The 16,635-nt window shown below is 40.9% G+C and overlaps 2 protein-coding genes across 3 annotated transcripts in view; one reads left to right on the top strand and one right to left on the bottom strand.

Moving 5' to 3' along the window:
* lin54 (lin-54 DREAM MuvB core complex component) overlaps nt 1-9,242 on the bottom strand; it is a 12,180-nt gene extending 2,938 nt beyond the window's left edge. Inside the window, exons 1-13 of one of the 2 annotated variants that reach the window (XM_020613621.1) lie at nt 9,122-9,242; nt 5,796-6,574; nt 4,250-4,361; nt 4,034-4,164; nt 3,775-3,930; nt 3,008-3,209; nt 2,845-2,918; nt 2,565-2,762; nt 2,391-2,482; nt 1,629-1,700; nt 1,112-1,214; nt 888-1,025; nt 571-773 (exon numbers count right to left, since the gene is read on the bottom strand). In XM_020613621.1, the coding sequence (XP_020469277.1) occupies nt 571-773; nt 888-1,025; nt 1,112-1,214; nt 1,629-1,700; nt 2,391-2,482; nt 2,565-2,762; nt 2,845-2,918; nt 3,008-3,209; nt 3,775-3,930; nt 4,034-4,164; nt 4,250-4,361; nt 5,796-6,545 (2,231 nt within the window). In that variant the 5' untranslated portion in view covers nt 6,546-6,574; nt 9,122-9,242. The remainder of the gene's footprint in view (nt 1-570; nt 774-887; nt 1,026-1,111; nt 1,215-1,628; nt 1,701-2,390; nt 2,483-2,564; nt 2,763-2,844; nt 2,919-3,007; nt 3,210-3,774; nt 3,931-4,033; nt 4,165-4,249; nt 4,362-5,795; nt 6,575-9,121) is intronic. The other variant, XM_020613622.1, reaches the window with a different exon arrangement.
* A 2,201-nt stretch (nt 9,243-11,443) lies between these two features.
* On the top strand, nt 11,444-14,836 carry cops4 (COP9 constitutive photomorphogenic homolog subunit 4 (Arabidopsis)). Its single transcript, XM_020613555.1, has 10 exons — nt 11,444-11,634; nt 12,098-12,177; nt 12,269-12,420; nt 12,514-12,617; nt 12,696-12,849; nt 12,990-13,140; nt 13,252-13,422; nt 13,631-13,746; nt 13,932-14,016; nt 14,380-14,836. The coding sequence occupies exons 1-10, from the start codon at nt 11,561-11,563 to the stop codon at nt 14,511-14,513; spliced, it is 1,221 nt and encodes a 406-aa protein (XP_020469211.1). The 5' UTR covers nt 11,444-11,560; the 3' UTR covers nt 14,514-14,836.
* Nucleotides 14,837-16,635: the final 1,799 nt, after the last annotated feature.

Raw genomic sequence — 16,635 nt, 5'->3', positions numbered from 1 at the left:
ACAGGACAGATGCTCCATGGTGTTAGGATTTATAACTGAACTCTGACCGGACTCTGGCTGGAGAAATCTAATCTTGCTGCATGACAAAATAATTAAATGCATTAAAATAAGTTTTGTATGCATGAGGCTCATGTATGCCATTACAGGAGTTCAGTGTAGGGCGGCTGCCCAGTGCTGTGACTGGGAATAAAAGTACAGCTGCTTCAGAGGTCATTCACTCTACTGAGTTGTATATTTAAATTTAAACTGATAAAACTTACATCAATAAAAACAAATGAGCTAATCTCAGCACCAGTGTCTGAACTGTCCAGGCAGATGTAAATGTCAACACAGCTGCCTTTAATGTTTGTGGCCTACACTGCATCTTGTCTTTCAATTAGCATTACTATTAACTGTGATTTCATACACTGATATCGTTCAAAATCACAGTCACAGTGAGTCTAAGAATCACAGAGCTGCGAGTCACTGGACTGACCCATAACAGAACCCCAACTCATTATTATATTGGAATATTCTTCCCACAATGCTCCTGTAGCTCGCTGTTGTCAAAGAGAAGAGTGTTAAGAGTACCTCCCACCGCCACTTGAGTTAACAGGTGTCGTCCGCATGAGCAGGTCTGAGATCTGCGAGGACAGCTTGGTTTTGGCCGCAGTCTGCTGCTGCACTCTCACTTCTGCTGCATCGGCCAAGTGCATCAGCGTCTTCCTCTCCGGGCTCTCCTCAAAGTTCTTGCAGCCGATACACTTACAAATGGACGAGCACATGATCTTTGCCTTCAAGATGAAACAAAGGAAATATATGAATGGAAGCAACCAACTATTAAGTTGACATGAGGTGAGACAGAATAAAAAAGAAACACTGTGAACAAGGCAGTAAGGGAAACCCACCTCATAGCACTCGCAGTAGTTCTTCAGGCAGCCTGATCGTTTGCAGTTGCAGCCTTTGCTGTGTCGACGGTCTGACTCACCCTCTTTGCCTTTACCAATTTTAGGTTTGAAGGCCTCTGGGTTTCGGTCCAGGCACGTCTGTGAAAATACACAACTACCTTGGTTCATCTGTCTGACACGAAGTAGCTCAGTCCAATAACACAACTCTCAAACTTCCGCCTGACCTTTATAGCTTTGAGACGCTCAGTTTCATGTTCCAGGTTATTGAAGCAGTTATTGCAGTTGCAATTATTGCAGAATTCTCCATTTGCAAAGCAGTCGCAGTATCTATGGGGAGAAAAACAGAGCTCTACTTAATAAAACTAAGGCTGAGAGTGAGCAGCCTATATCCCAGTGCTAGGTGGATGGACATCTTGTGAGATCATTAGTTTGATAATTAGAAATATGGCTGCAACTAATATTGTTATTCGTTAATCTGTTGATTATTTTGTAGTTAACTAGTTATCCTTTGGTCCATAAAATATCAGAAAACATTAAAGAATGCATTTCACAATTTTCTAAAGCCTAAGATGGAATCTTCAAATTGCTTATTTTGTCTGACAGTTCAAAACTCAAAATCATTCAGGTGAATATCATGAATGGAAAAAAGTTCAGGTGAAAGAACTTAAAAAATGTACACAGATTGAAGTGGTCTAGATTCATCTACAGACACAAACCAGGCTCAGTGACAGTCACACTTACAGTTTGAGACACTGTGACTTGGTGCAGTTGCACGGTTTCCTTGGTCTTGAGGTTGTGTCTGCTGTTGACAAGCTGTGAACGATATTGTTTAGATTAACATGAAAAGGACGCACAATCAATCAGCGATTCCAGTTTGCAACAATCCTCAGTGTCAATCTTAAAGTAGTACAATATGTTGTGTTTTCAGTAGTCGTACTTTACCAGATTTAGTATTTTTGAGCAGGTAGCATTAAGTAATATTTGTTCGTATATGGTGGAGAGGCAAACAGGAAATGTGAGACGACAGAGACAGATGACGAGCAGCAAAAGTCCCTGGCTGGGCTCAAACCAAGGATGTTTATTAAGTGTAATGTAGTTACAGTATATACGAGGTCTATATCTGTAATTTGCCCCACATGTGGCGTTTCTAAAGAACAGGTATTTTGTAATGCAATAAGTCACTGATTACTTTCATTTGTTGCAGCTTGGTAAACACAGTTTTAATAATAATCTGAACAGATATAGTCAATCAAAAGTATACTGTCTCATTTGAGATTAGAGAGGCCCCATTTCCACTTGGGTTTGTTAGTTTTGTGCAAACATACAAAATGTAAAACTTTATTTAAAATGAAATATATTATGCCAGCTTCTCAAGTAGCCAAAATGGTTTCAAGGTGGTGTCACCTAGGTTCAATTTTCCACTCTGGTAAACCCAGATTTTAAAACAAGGTAAAAGTTATTTGTCTGTGAACACCGTAAATAAAGAGTCATGTTCCTCCATACCCATTAAGGGGCAATCTGGACTGTGCCTGGATCGCAGACGATGCAGAGAAACCAGGGCTGCTGGCGAGGGTCACAAACGGCGACTGCTGCAGCTACAGGAGGATAGGAAACACTCAATATCAAAGAGCAGCAAATAAAACACCACTGACACAGCACATCAGAAACACCGCTGACCTGTGTGACATACTGCGCTGGCACCACTGCATAGCCCACGTTCCCGCCTCCGGGAGCTGGTGTCAGGACGGTGCCCGGAGGGAGGTTGGTGAAGTTGGGCTGGATCTGGGGTAGTGGAGTTGCCGGCATGATGAGGCGTTGCTGGGTCTGAGTGGTGGTTACTACTTGTGCTGCTGATGTTAAGGGTTTAGGTGCCACCTGCAGGGAACACAGTCGGTGAATGTAGCTCAGGGGGCGTTTCACAGAAAGCTCTGTTTGTGGACAGAAAAACCAAAGTCACCTGTTTCATGGTCTGTGCTGGGATGACTGGGACGGACATCCTGACCGGCCCTGAGCTGACCACCATAGGTTTTGCTGTGGGACAATAAGCATCGCAAGTTACCACAGAGCTTCTGCTGAGTGTGCAATCAGAGAAAGGATGACAAGCTCTGTTTGTAAGTCACCTGTCTGTATGGAGCTGGTGCTGAGACCACTGGGCTGTCCGGTGCTGCTCGCTGTGGTGGCTGTGACAAGGCGGACGTAGTGGAACTTGCTTCCTGGCACCTGAATCTGCTGCACATTCGACTGGGTGGCCAGCGGGATGATGGTCTTAAACTGGGAGACACCAACTCCTCCCACTGTCACAGACTGCACCGGTTTAATATTCTAAAAATGTTCAAATAAAACAAGAGACAAAACTTTAACGCCAAGTGACAGAAGGACCAAATTAATAACAGACCTTCAAGGCACATGTCCACTTAAAAGCCTAACACTTCTCATAGGCTAGGTAACAATCTTTGTTGTTGGCCACAGCCGTTATAAAAAGCCCCACCGACCTATGACAGGACAACCAGGCAGCCATAACAAGTCCTGCACATCAAACTGTCGACATCAGCTGTTTGCAGTGATGTCTTATTATTAACTTCAACTTATTTGAAAAGCCTTTTCAAATAGGTTGCAGTATCATAGTAGACACAAGGACATTTAAAGTGTTGCCAGAGAAGACGGAAAGCAGCAGATGTAAATTGACTATCTCAAGGTTTAGTACTGTTCAGAGTAAAACCAGCAAAGTGATGAGGCCACTCGGTGGCTCGGGGACATTGTGATGGACTGTGTCTTCAGTGACGCAGCAGCAGGAGAAGCTGTGAACTACACAGTGTCCCCCACACACCTCACTGTTAGTGACACCAGCTGACAACAGACAGCGCCCAGCTCTATGCTTGGATCTCACCTGTGCTGTGGTCTGGCTGGTAGCCAACTTGACTGGCGATCCAGATGTGGACTGCTGGACTGTGAGGATCTGCTGACCAAGTGCTACATTGACAGGCAGCGCTACTGACTTCTGAGAGGCGTTGGAGGTCGGGGAAGCAACAGAAACTACGGTCACCTGGCAGATGAACACAAGTGCAGCGTGATCGGTCTGTCACATAAATACTGACTGATGCGACACCTAACACAAACAACATCATCTGTGAGTTTGTAGAATTTACCTTGCTGGGAGTCTTTAGAGGGGAAATAGCGATCTTTTTGCCAGGGATACTTTGTATACTAGTGTTGTGGGGGTCTGAGAGAGTAATAGTCCTCAGGGGTAACACAGGGGAAGTCTGTGGCAGGACCCGTCCTATCAACAGATGCCATAAGATTTGAGACACTTCAATACGTAGAAGTGAATATAATAAGGACAGTAATGATGTAAACAAAAGTACCTGCGATAACAGGAGGACTTGATGTCTGAGGACTCAGGCCTTTGCTGTTGACAGTTTTTGTGATGATGAGCTTGACTGGTGCAGCTGAGGATGTCGGGGTTTTCTTAGCAATCTGTGGAGACACTCAAAGTTAATGTGTGTTCCTTTTGCACATTTATAACATACTAAATGCTATGATAAATGTTGTTTTCTTTCATCCAAACACTGCCGTTGATGAATGTTAGAATCCTGACATAATTGAGTTTGTTTGTACAAAAAGTAGGGCATAGGAAAAGCGAGGTATTGACGTTAACTGACTCGATGTATTAATTTAAAATGATTTAACATATTTTCATATTTGCTAATACAGTATATGCTCTAAATATTATTTTCTAGTTGTACAGTTTTGTGCATGTGTGCATCAAGGTATAAATATTTGTGTTTTGTCAAAGGAAGCTTTTGCAAACTAACGGTGCAGGTCACACCCTTCAGCCATGGTTATTAGACTGTCAACAACTTCCCCAGGTCATCAGACTGCTGAACTCTTAATGGACATTATACTCAACTCTTTACTAACCTCAGTATACGTTACTGGAATACTACTCTCCTATGCATTTGGGACACAGTCACTCCCACTGCATTGCTACTGTATTTTTACCTGACATACTTGAACATCCTGATCTTTATAGTCTGGAAGTATGCTGCTCTCTATTAGATATTATTTATTAGATATGAACAATTTTTGCACTACTGTTCTACTGTTAACTCTACAAGTTCTTTTTACATACTGGTTAAACAACTGGCCTGCCACTTCACAAATTTACAGACTATTTGCTCTATTGCTAATACTATTGATCATTTTATTTGCATTACTGCAAATACTACAAGTCACTCTTGCACTGCTGAACTTGTTCTTTTGGTCTTATGGAATATACTGCATGTTATACTGTACTCGGCATACTGCTAAAGTAACTCGATGAGTATCTGCAATTACCATACCCACTTTTATGCATAGCTAGTCTATTGCTGTATATTATTTTATGTTGTATATTTTAATATTGTGCTGAACCAATGCAATGAAATTTCATTGTATGTACACTTGTTGTGTACCTGAAGGACAAAGTCTAAGTCTAAAAACAAAAAGACAGCTTCAGCTTCAAAATACGCACTTTAACTTTTTAACTCAACAAATTCACTGACTATTTTAGAATATATTTTAGACAAAAGGTAAGACAAAGTAAAACTAGACAATAAGCTGCTGATCTGGTTTCCTCGCGGAGGTTTCTGTAACAAAGAATTACACTGACCTGTGTTTTGTACTCCTCTTATTTCCAAACACTAAAATGTGCTATAGGGGAGCTAATTCAGCAAAGCACATTCCAATCCAACAGAGCCAGGTTTATGTTTACAACAATGGTTTATAGCCAATAAAGCGCAGTCTTAGCAGTAGTGATTATGTGTAGCTCTGGTATACGGAAAACTATTGAACACACACGATATTAAACTGTCAACTATCAACATTTAACTACTTAAATCCTGCACTCTAACACAAATCAATCAGTGTTACCTGTACAGTCTTCAGCTGCTGGGCCTGTAATGTGGTCAACTGGTTACCAGCACCCCCTGCCACTGGCTTCAGCTCTGGCCTCCCACCAATAGTGACCACTTTAAACTGTGGCGCTGCAGTCTTTGTGTCTCCTGATATCTGTGAAATACCAGGCTTGCTGCCTGTGTGGGGTAACTGCAGCACTATAGGCTGCCCCGACTTCCCTATTGTTGTAACCAACAGTTTTTGTCCTTCCTGCTTGATGACCTGGGCTGGAGTGCCTGCAGACTTTGCTGCTTCTGTGGCTTGAGATGAGGCCACCTTGTTGAGAATGATCTGGTGGTTTGCAGGAGAGATGGTGAAAGGAGCTGTGAGCTTCTGTAACCCACTAGTAGAAACAGTAGTCCCAGTCATGCTGTCTGTGGTTTTGGTGGTGGCTGTGGAAGTAGCCAGGGCTGGCTTGAAGGTAAGAAGGGATGAAGGGGTACTACAAATTGAGGCAGGAGTCTGACTTCCAGAGCTGATGATAAGTGCAGAGCCTGTGGAGGTAGTGCTGCTCAAAGCCTGTTCTGTTGAAGAGGCATCTGAACACAGGCTCAGATCTTCTGAGGCCATGGGTGTATCCGTCTCCATCGGGACCGATGTGTCATCACAGGGCTCCGACGGGGCCATGGTGCTGTCGGGTTGGGAATTAGGGACGCCCTCTATTTCCTCAGTATCCATAATCTCATCAGGAAGGAGGCTGTTGAGCTCTGGTGACACCACATCCATATTTGCAAAGTCTGAGCTCTCCGTTTACCCTGAAAGAACAATAAAATAACTTTTCATTGTAAAATGTGTCAAAAACATGCACAGGTTTTCACTGAAGAAACAAGCTGTAGTTGAATGGCCTGGAAAATATATTTCTAGATTCTGCTAAACAAGATGGTGCCCATAGTACACTCAGTAGCCACTTTATTAGGCACACCTGTGCAATTGAATGCAAATTAATAAAAGAGCTCTGTCATAAATTCTTTCTTTAAGATGTTTATACTGAGTTTTGGTGACACTGTTGGAAAAGGGTAAATTCAATTATACGTATGTGTGGTCATCATTAAGGTGACTGTACTAAATGAGATTATACTGAGGTGTTATTTTGTCCTCCATTTACATACTGTACAAGTATGGAGCAGAATATTAGACATACCTCTCAGTAGAGTGACTGGGTGTCATTATAAGGATAATCACTTTATTTGGCCAAGTATGTTACACACACGAGAAATTTGTTTCTGGTACAGAACTGAGGCAGCCTTTTACGGCGCCAACTCACACCAATGGCTCTAACCATTGGGGGCAACTTGGGGGTTCAGTGTCTTACCCAAGGACACTTTGACATGTGGACTGCAGGCACTGCGATTCAAACCTCCAACCCTCTGGAGGGGAGACGACTGCTCTACCCACTGAACCACAGTTGCCCCTTATAGTCAGGCAAAAATAAAGATAAATGTATTAGTAAATATGTTTTTCCCCTCACACAAATGTCAAAGACAGAGGGTAGTAACAAGCTTAGTTTTCAACTGTAAAATGTCCTTCCAAGTATATTACAATTGTTAAAAAAGGAACATTATCCGAAACATGGACACAGCAGATTTATCAGACTCTAATGACCGTATTGCTAAAACATTTTGAATAATATAGATTGGACCTTAATGAATTAGACTGTGCAGGTGTACCTAATAAAGAGGCCAAAGACTATATGTAAGTTTAATCTCACAGAATATGTTCATGGTTTTACATGAACTCAATACATGAAATTAAACTGAACAAGATTTATTATTTTTAATAATTAATTGTATATGTGTAGCTCCACATAATTAATAAATGTGCATAATTGGACGATAATGCTGTCTGCTTGCAAAGGGCTCTGCAGGAGAAGTAAACAAACAAGAAAGGCAGTATAAGCTAGCGACCGAGCTCTGGCTGGTTCCTGTAAATGAGTTTTCAGTAATCACATGCGACTCAGTAAATATAGAGCTGTACGCGAGTCCCGTTTGAGTTAATTCTGACTAGTTGGGAGCTGGTGCTAGGTGAGCTAGGCCGCACCGATCGTACCTTTGTCCTGCTGTACTCAACATTAATCCAGCGTAACACACATATGATCCCTACCCACCCCGTAAAACACACACAGCTAACTGCTAGGTGTATTTTCACGTTCCTGGCCGAAAGCGACCAAGAGAAACAGAGCTGAGACGCTCTCATTTCTGCACAAACCACCACCGAAGTGGTCTCAGTTGGGGCAAAGAGCGAGGAAAAAGAGCCACAAGCTGTTTGCTGGCTGCGTTACTATTTCAGGCCAGGGTTGGATTTCGAAAGATCCGCCATTTTTACCTCGTCATCAACTCAGTTAGCTCTGCGGCTAACACTTAGCACAGGAGGATGAGGGAATGCGTTTTACTATTACTTATATTAGGCTAACACACATGCCCGCAACAATTCCCCGCAAAAGAGAACAGAAACAAGAGCTGAAGTTGATATTTAATGGTAACTGTGTGCTATTAGCAAGTAACAAACTATTTAAGCAGACTCTGGAAACGTAAACAATGCTAGCTTTCAATAATGCCTGCTGTCACTGTCATTCGGGTTGTAACATTTTAACCTGGTCATGCATCTTACTCAGTTAAACTATACATTTGCCAAACGGCATGTAAAGCCTGTGTTTTGGGGTTATGATTCAAGTTAGCATGGCCTAACCAAATAATTAATGACATTTTAGTAATGGTTAGGTAAAGACTTATTTTGACCCAGTAAAGACAGGAGATCTGTTTGCGAACTTGAAAAAACTGATATGATTTTATATCAGACAAGTAGCATGTCAACAGCAAAGTTAACTGCTGACGTGTGCTCTTATCATTTTGACAGCACACACAGAATGAGCAGTTATCGTACAGAAGTCCCATAAAAAAAACTCAAAAACAAGTATTCAGATGCGTTAGCGTTTAAGTTACTTTTTATTTGCGGACGCTATTAACCTAGCGCACTACCTGTCAATTAGTGCACACCAAACTTAGTCTCAGCACAGAAGACAATATTGTAAATACTGTATTGATGAGCTGCACGGAATATCCTGGCCCCTGTGCTTTTCACTGGTCTCTACCCTGAACCATCGTTATCATCATCTCCATCACGGCAGCATCATCAAGCCCGCAGCCCAGCGAGCAGGACAACTGTACTAGCAAACTTGCTGTTGCTAACCCGAGCTAGCTAGCACAACATTATATCTCAACATTAAACAGTTTCTTAAGTGTGTGGCTTTCTACTGAATACAGTGTAATGAACCTTAGAGTGGGCCAACACGTAGTCAAGCTTACCAGAGATTTTTACGTAAAGTAACGTTTCCAGATAAAACAAGGAAAGGAAAAAGCGATTGTTCAAAATACCGCGCCGAGCGCCATTCCACCCTGACATTTCACATGCTAGCCACACCCTCTACGCACCACGTCACCCCTACGCAATTCTTAAAGGTGCAGAACAGCCTTTTAAGATAAGATAATCCTTTATTGTCATTGTAACGTAAAACGAAATTTTTAGTGACCTCCAGTCGGTACAGCAGTAGAAAATACACAACATATGAAATAAGACCATATAAAAAATGTAACCGCTAAAAAATGAAATAAACAACAGCCCTGTCAGACACAAGCATATTATATTTTAGCAGCATTGAGTGTGGTAACTGCTGTTGGGTAAAAACTATTCTTGAATCTAGTCGTCCTTAATTTGATTGCTCTGAGCCGTCTACCTGATGGTAGTAGTTCAAACAGTGTCCTGGGTGTGAAGTGTCCTTAATGATGTTCTGGGCACTTCTACAAGATCAAGCTCGAGATCAAATAGTTTTATTGTCAATTCACTATAAGTCCAGGGCATACAGAAAGTCGAAATACAGTTTCTCTCCCACCTAGTACTGAATGCCATACCATTTAGGAAACTAAAAATGAATAAAAGTAGAGTAAGAAAACTAAATCAAAGTGATTAGGATAAAACTAAACAGTACAACCTAACGGGCTATGACTCAAACCATGTTCAATCAGTACTGAATTAAAATTGTTTATTAATTCCATTTCAATTATTTTTTTACACCCCACATTATTTTTTGACAAACTGAGTACCTTAAGTTTTTTATTCAGTGAAAATTTTCTATAATTAACCAGCAAGCACTACTGACATAAAGATTTTATACACAACTTTATTCCTCAAAAAAGTTGAAATCACTAACTTCTTTTGTCCTGCAACAAAATCATATTCTTTAGAAATTTGTAGCTTCATCGTTTCATTATTGAGTCTGAATTATTTAATATTGATGGTCTTTTGTAACTATACTTACAACAATGATGACTTACAACTTCCCAGTCACATATAGAAAATTTGCCACTGTTTACAAAGTTTTTCCACTTAATGGAAAGCCATATTGGGTATGAAGATATTAAGAACTCAAACTACAAACCATTTGTGGAATGTCCAGATATCACTGACTCTGCATGCCATAATAAACCTGTTTGGAATGAACTGTACATGCATATAGCTTGCAAGAATATAAGCAATATGTTGCCATTTATTTACATAAAGTATATTTTACAGCAGAGGATGTACTTCCTGCGCCAGCTCAGGAAGTTCGACCTGCCCCGGGAGCTGCCGATACAGTTCTTCAGAGGAATCATCGAGTCTGTTCTCTGCACCTCCATCACTGTCTGGTTTGGCTCAGCAATCAAACAGGACAAGTACAGACTTCAGCGGACAGTCAGGACTGCAGAAAAGGTCATTGGTGTGAACCTGCCCTCCATGGAGGACCTGTACACCCCACGGGTCAATAGAAGGGTGGAGAGGATCACTGTAGACCCCTCACACCCTCAACACAATCTGTTTGAACTCCTTCCCTCTGGACAGCGTTACAGGTCACTGTGCACTAGGACAACCAGGCACAGGGACAGTTTTCTCCCCAGGCTGTTGCTCTGATGAACACTTAACCCACGACAGTATGACTGGACAATAACCCTCAGCGCAATACCTGTAAATATACCTTTTACAGATTATACAGACTTGTACAGGTCTCTAGTTCTTAAGTACTCTGTTTTATCCCTATTTATCTCTTTTAAATGAACATTCCATTGTTGTCTACATTGTTTACTGTTTGTTTATACTGCTTTTTCTGCATTGTTTGCACTGTTTGCTGATTTTAATACTGCTATTTTGTTATGTTACACAGCCTTATGCTGGTTTACTGTTTGCACATTGAGAGCCGATGTACCTGAGTCAAATTCCTTGTGTTTCCATCACACCTGGCCAATAAAGCTGATTCTGATTCTGATTTTATGTGGAAAATAAATAAAGCTCTACGCAAAATATAAGTACTTTTTTTTATATATAATTTTGTCAAATTTAAGGACTTATGTACATGTCAAACCAAAGTGTGGCTGTATTATTTGTCAGTGCAAATTTTTTGTCAGAAACCCTTTTTCTGTTTTTTTAAAGAAATTTTTAACCTTATATTAAAACTAAACAATTGTAATTTACTATTTAACGGCATTTATTTTAACATTATAAATTTAAAATGTCTTCGTACGGTTTGTTCACAGTGTGAAATATAAGGATATGTCATGTGACTTCCTCTATACGGAGGATATTCGTTGTTGATGTCCGCCATCTTGTCTGCAGGCAGATGCTTTTGGTTGGAGGACCAACCGAGCGGGACCGACCGGAAGCCTCGCTCTCCTCTTGGCAGAGGAAACTGCTGTTGTTGACACTTCGCAGCGACAATGGCAACCGAAGTGAGACAGGAACTTGCACAGCTGATGAACTCAAGTGGATCTCATAAAGATCTTGCTGCCAAGTATGTAACGCTAATTATAAAAACATTGTGATTGCTTACTTTAGCCATACGTGTATCCAAATTTAGACATTAACACCACTATTGCTAGGTAGCAGTCCAAGCTAAGCTAACGTTAGCTACCTAGCCGTATAGCCATAACGTTACATTCAGGTAGGTTAACTGATAAATAAAACCCAGGTGCTTGTCAAAGACCTTTATCGTAACGGTATAGATCCTCGTTTAAACAGTTCCAAGCGACATAAAAGCTGCAAAGCTACCAGTAACATCCAAGATCTCCTAATGCGAAAGTGGAGACCTGGTTTAACGTTAGAATTTTATTGCGGATTTATTAAAAATCAAAAAATAGAATGGTCGGAATACTTAATGAGGCCACTTTATTATCCCGTTTGTAGTCTCAGTTTTCTACATTTTTGTTTATCAGTTGCACTAAAACGTGGTTTCTACCTTGTTAAACCTTTGGCAGATATCGACAGATTTTGGAGAAGGCCATTCAGTTTACAGATGCAGATCAGCTGGATTCCTTGAAGGCCTTTGTTGAAGCAAGTATGCTGGGCCTTCATTCTTTTATGTGATGAGCATTTTCTACAAACGTTGGACATAAACAGGATATCTTACCATGGTCTTTCTTTTACAGTGGTCAATGAAAACGTAAGTCTTGTCATCTCAAGACAGCTACTCACTGATTTCTGCACACATCTGCCCAACTTGCCCGATGCCACGGCCAAAGCGGTGTATCACTTCACCTTGGAAAAGATTCAGCCAAGGGTCATATCATTTGAGGAGCAGGTGAATGCCCTCACACTCTCTCACAGCCCAGTGAGTAAAGTTAAGCATAATTGTTGTGATGTATAATTGAATAATGTTCTTACATGTCTTCAGGTAGCTTCAATCAGACAGCACTTAGCAACCATTTATGAAAAGGAGGGGGACTGGAGAAACGCAGCGCAAGTTTTAGTTGGAATACCTCTAGAAACAGGACAGAAGTAAGTACACTGTTTGCACATTTATTTCACGGCCGTTCGTGATATTCCCATGTCTCTTAATACCTTTTGTCCCCCTAGGCAATACAATGTTGACTATAAATTGGACACATACCTGAAAATCGCCCGTCTCTACTTAGAAGATGATGATCCAGTGCAGGCAGAGGCCTACATCAACAGGGCCTCGTTGCTTCAGAATGAGTCCTCTAACGAACAGTTGCAGATACACTATAAGGTACACAATCCATAATGAGCTCATGGCCACAGCTTGTGTCTGCATTACTGTTGCTTTTGCAATTCAAAACAATGTTAATTTAATCAACTGTTCCATCTGCAGCTGCTTGGATAAGTGCTTCACGCTGTCTTTTTTCTCAGGTGTGTTATGCACGGGTCCTGGACTTCAGGAGGAAGTTCATTGAAGCTGCTCAAAGATACAACGAGCTGTCCTATAAATCAATTGTACATGAGAGTGAACGTCTGGAGGCACTGAAACATGCTCTTAACTGCACCATACTGGCTTCTGCAGGTAGCACTAGGACTTGTGTGTTTAGGTTTTCAAAATGAATGTAAATGAAAAACTTCTAATAATTATCTTGTTACATGCATCATACCAAAAACACTGTGTCTTTTGTTGTAGGCCAGCAGCGTTCCCGTATGCTGGCCACCCTATTTAAGGATGAGCGCTGTCAGCAGCTGGCTGCCTATGGTATCCTGGAGAAGATGTACCTGGACCGTATCATCAGAGGAAACCAGCTGCAGGAGTTTGCTGCCATGCTGATGCCTCACCAGAAAGCCACCACAGCAGATGGTGAGTTGTCATACAGCTTTTAAAGTTGTTGGGTTAACGATGGGGTTAAAGCTTCCTGTTTGTCACCATCTGTGCTCCGCTTTGCTGGTCGGCAACATGAGTCGTGCCCACAAAACTATATTAGTGCACTGGAGATGCTGTCTGCATTGCACGGTTTGTTAACAGTCTGCTGTTTTATAGTTCTCTCTCTCTCTCTCCCGTGTTCCAGGATCCAGCATCCTGGACAGAGCTGTGATTGAACACAACCTACTTTCTGCTAGTAAACTGTACAACAACATCACTTTTGAAGAACTAGGAGCGCTGTTGGAAATCCCCCCTGCAAAGGTGAGACAAGGATTAGATTAAAAAGTGAAACAGCATCCAAATTCATTCTCTGTTCAATAAAGAAGCTAGTTGGATCCAAAATAAATACACATTCTGCTGGTAGTAAATGTCCTTTATATTTCACAAATTTGTCTAGCTGTTTGCTTTTCATATTGTGGAGATCCTAGTTCTGTTTTTGTCTTTAGGCTGAGAAGATCGCCTCCCAGATGATCACTGAAGGACGCATGAATGGCTTCATTGACCAGATTGATGGCATTGTACACTTTGAGAGTAAGTAATTACAGCCACTGTGTTTTCTAATTCACATACAGTGGCTCCAGACAGGATTCAGACCCCTTCACCTCTTACACACATTAGTGTTTGTACCTGATGCTTTAATTTGTGATGTAAAGTTATATTAGTAGTGTTTATTTTTGTGATATATGAGTCAGTAACCAGTAGGGGGCGACCTCTTCACTCAGGATTGACAAGCAGCTGCCGAAAGCACATTCGCTGCTTATGGACAGGGACGGCTTGTCATTACAGTCACACACAAAGCACATACATGTACATGTGTTGTTCAGACTATATGAAATGGAAACATGCGTCATGTTCTAACTTCTGTTGTTTTGTTTCTCCTTCTCTCTCTGGTAGCACGGGAGCCCCTTCCTACCTGGGACAAACAGATTCAGTCTCTGTGTTTCCAAGTCAACAACCTGCTAGAAAAGATTCGTCAGGCGGCTCCAGAGTGGGCCGGGCAGGCTATGGAAACCCAGATGACCCAGTAGACATCCCTACCCATCCCAAAACTGTCCTAAACTGCTCCATCAGAGCCCCTCCTAAAGTTTTGTCTTCCTCCTCAGCAATATCACACTTGAGGTCTAGTAATGGAAGGGCCCTGCGAGAACCCTCTGGTATCGCCATCACTTGTCTGAGAGGCTTCTCTCCCAGAGAGCACTGATGTATTCACGTAGTTCAGTGTTTCTCAGTATTTCAGATCTGTCTGACATAGCTGTCATCACAGCAGAGGTATCAAGTCATCTGTGTGGGATATGATTATTCAGATCGTTGTCATGTCATAGGGTCAGAAACAAGTAAAAACATACAAACAGCCAAGTCTAATTATTTCTTCTGTTCTTAACATAATTGCCAAGTCAGGTGGTTCACATGCATGTGATGGTCCACACTTACAACATTTCTGGAAAGATAATTAAATTCAAAGCTGAGAGAAACAGGTCAGCATCATGGTTGTGTCTTTTAACTTAATTTTCTGCTTCAGCTCCAATTCAGTAAAACATGGAACCGTTTTAAATCAGCATTCATATGTCAAAGTCCTGAGATGCACATTCTTTGTATTTTACCTATTTTTCATACAGTGAGAGAGAACAGCTTTCTGTAAAGAGTACGGGATGATAGAGACAGGAAATGCTTGTATAACATGTTGTAATCTGTGAGCTGAGCTGAAACCAGGTTTTTTTTTTAATTTTATTTAAGTCAGACCAAGCATTTCTGTTAGTTTCTCTACCTGTTGGCCTCAACACTAGTTTTAGCTAAATGCTAACATTGGCATGCTGGTGTACTGATATGTGTGCTAATGTTAGCATGAAAGACAGTGCATCTGAGGCTGATGGAAAAGTTAGTTTTGTAAGTACTGTTCATAAACCAAAGATCTGGGCAAATTAAAACGTTGATGCCAAATAAAACAAAAGGAAGATCATCAGAGTCAGCACTTTTTGTCCTAACTAAGACCAAGTGGAGCTGCAGCAATTAAAAGATTGACAGAAAGGTTATTGGCACCTATTTTCTATGAGTAAGTAAAAATGCGGAAAAGATGCAAAAATATTTTCCAGTTTTCTCAGCTTTACATCTTTATCAACTGCTTATCTTTGGGGTTTAGACTGTCGTTTGGACAAAATTAGCTATTTGAAGCTGTCATCTTCATCTTGGAGAAACAGGGATGAATATTTTTCTGTATTTTCAGACATTTTTAGATGAAACAGTTGTGAGAATAGCTGGCAGATGAATTCATTGTGAAGTCATCATTAGCTGTAGTCCTGCCCTTGTGCTAATTAAAATTGGCCTCACAGCAAAAAAAGAACACGTATCATCAGGTTTAATCGATCAGCAGTAGACAGAATCATAGACAGGAACTACAGTTCCTGCTCCCAATGTAAACACTTTACTTTTTATTTAAAGTACATTTTTAAAAACACCACAAACCTTTGGTATCCAAATCAGAAGTTCATTAGGGTGAATATACATTTTCTGCTATTTAGAAGCTGTCTGTGTGGTTTGCATAAGAACATAGACCTGTATTTGAAGTTCAGACAGTTTTTATTTTTATTTTTATTATTTATTAATTCCAAGCATATAATAAAACAGATAAGGGAAAAGAAATCGTAATCAATATATACCTCAAAACAACCAGAGAAAACCCAAAAAAGAAAAGAGGAAAAAAAAAAGTCTCATGATGATAAATGATCATTACATGCTTGCAAAGGAGTAGAAAGAAGTAATACTTATCTAGTTCTACCCCTGATAATCCAAACTATGATTAACCCAACTCAAGTGTTAAGCTAAACAGCTACACTGGTTAAATTCCCGCGGCCCCGAATCACTGCATTCCTTCTACCAGAGTAATCAGACCCAGAAGTTGCTGTAGGTCTTCCCCAGAGGCCCATACAGTAGTATCATCAGCAAATAATACAAAGTTCAATAATTCAGAAACATGACATATATCATTTATATACAATATGAAAAGTTTAGGGCCCAAAACTGACCCCTGTGGGACCCCACATACTATATCCAAAAAATCAGATTGATGCCCACCCAGACCACAAATTGCCGTCTATTGGACAAATTACTTTTTATCAATTTCAGCACCACACCTCTAATACCATACCTTTCCAA

This window comes from Monopterus albus, unplaced genomic scaffold (assembly GCF_001952655.1).
Source record: "Monopterus albus unplaced genomic scaffold, M_albus_1.0 scaffold135.1, whole genome shotgun sequence".
Taxonomy (NCBI): Eukaryota; Metazoa; Chordata; class Actinopteri; order Synbranchiformes; family Synbranchidae; genus Monopterus; species Monopterus albus.
Note: the sequence above shows the minus strand (reverse complement) of the source record. Positions and strands in the feature narration are given on the sequence as shown.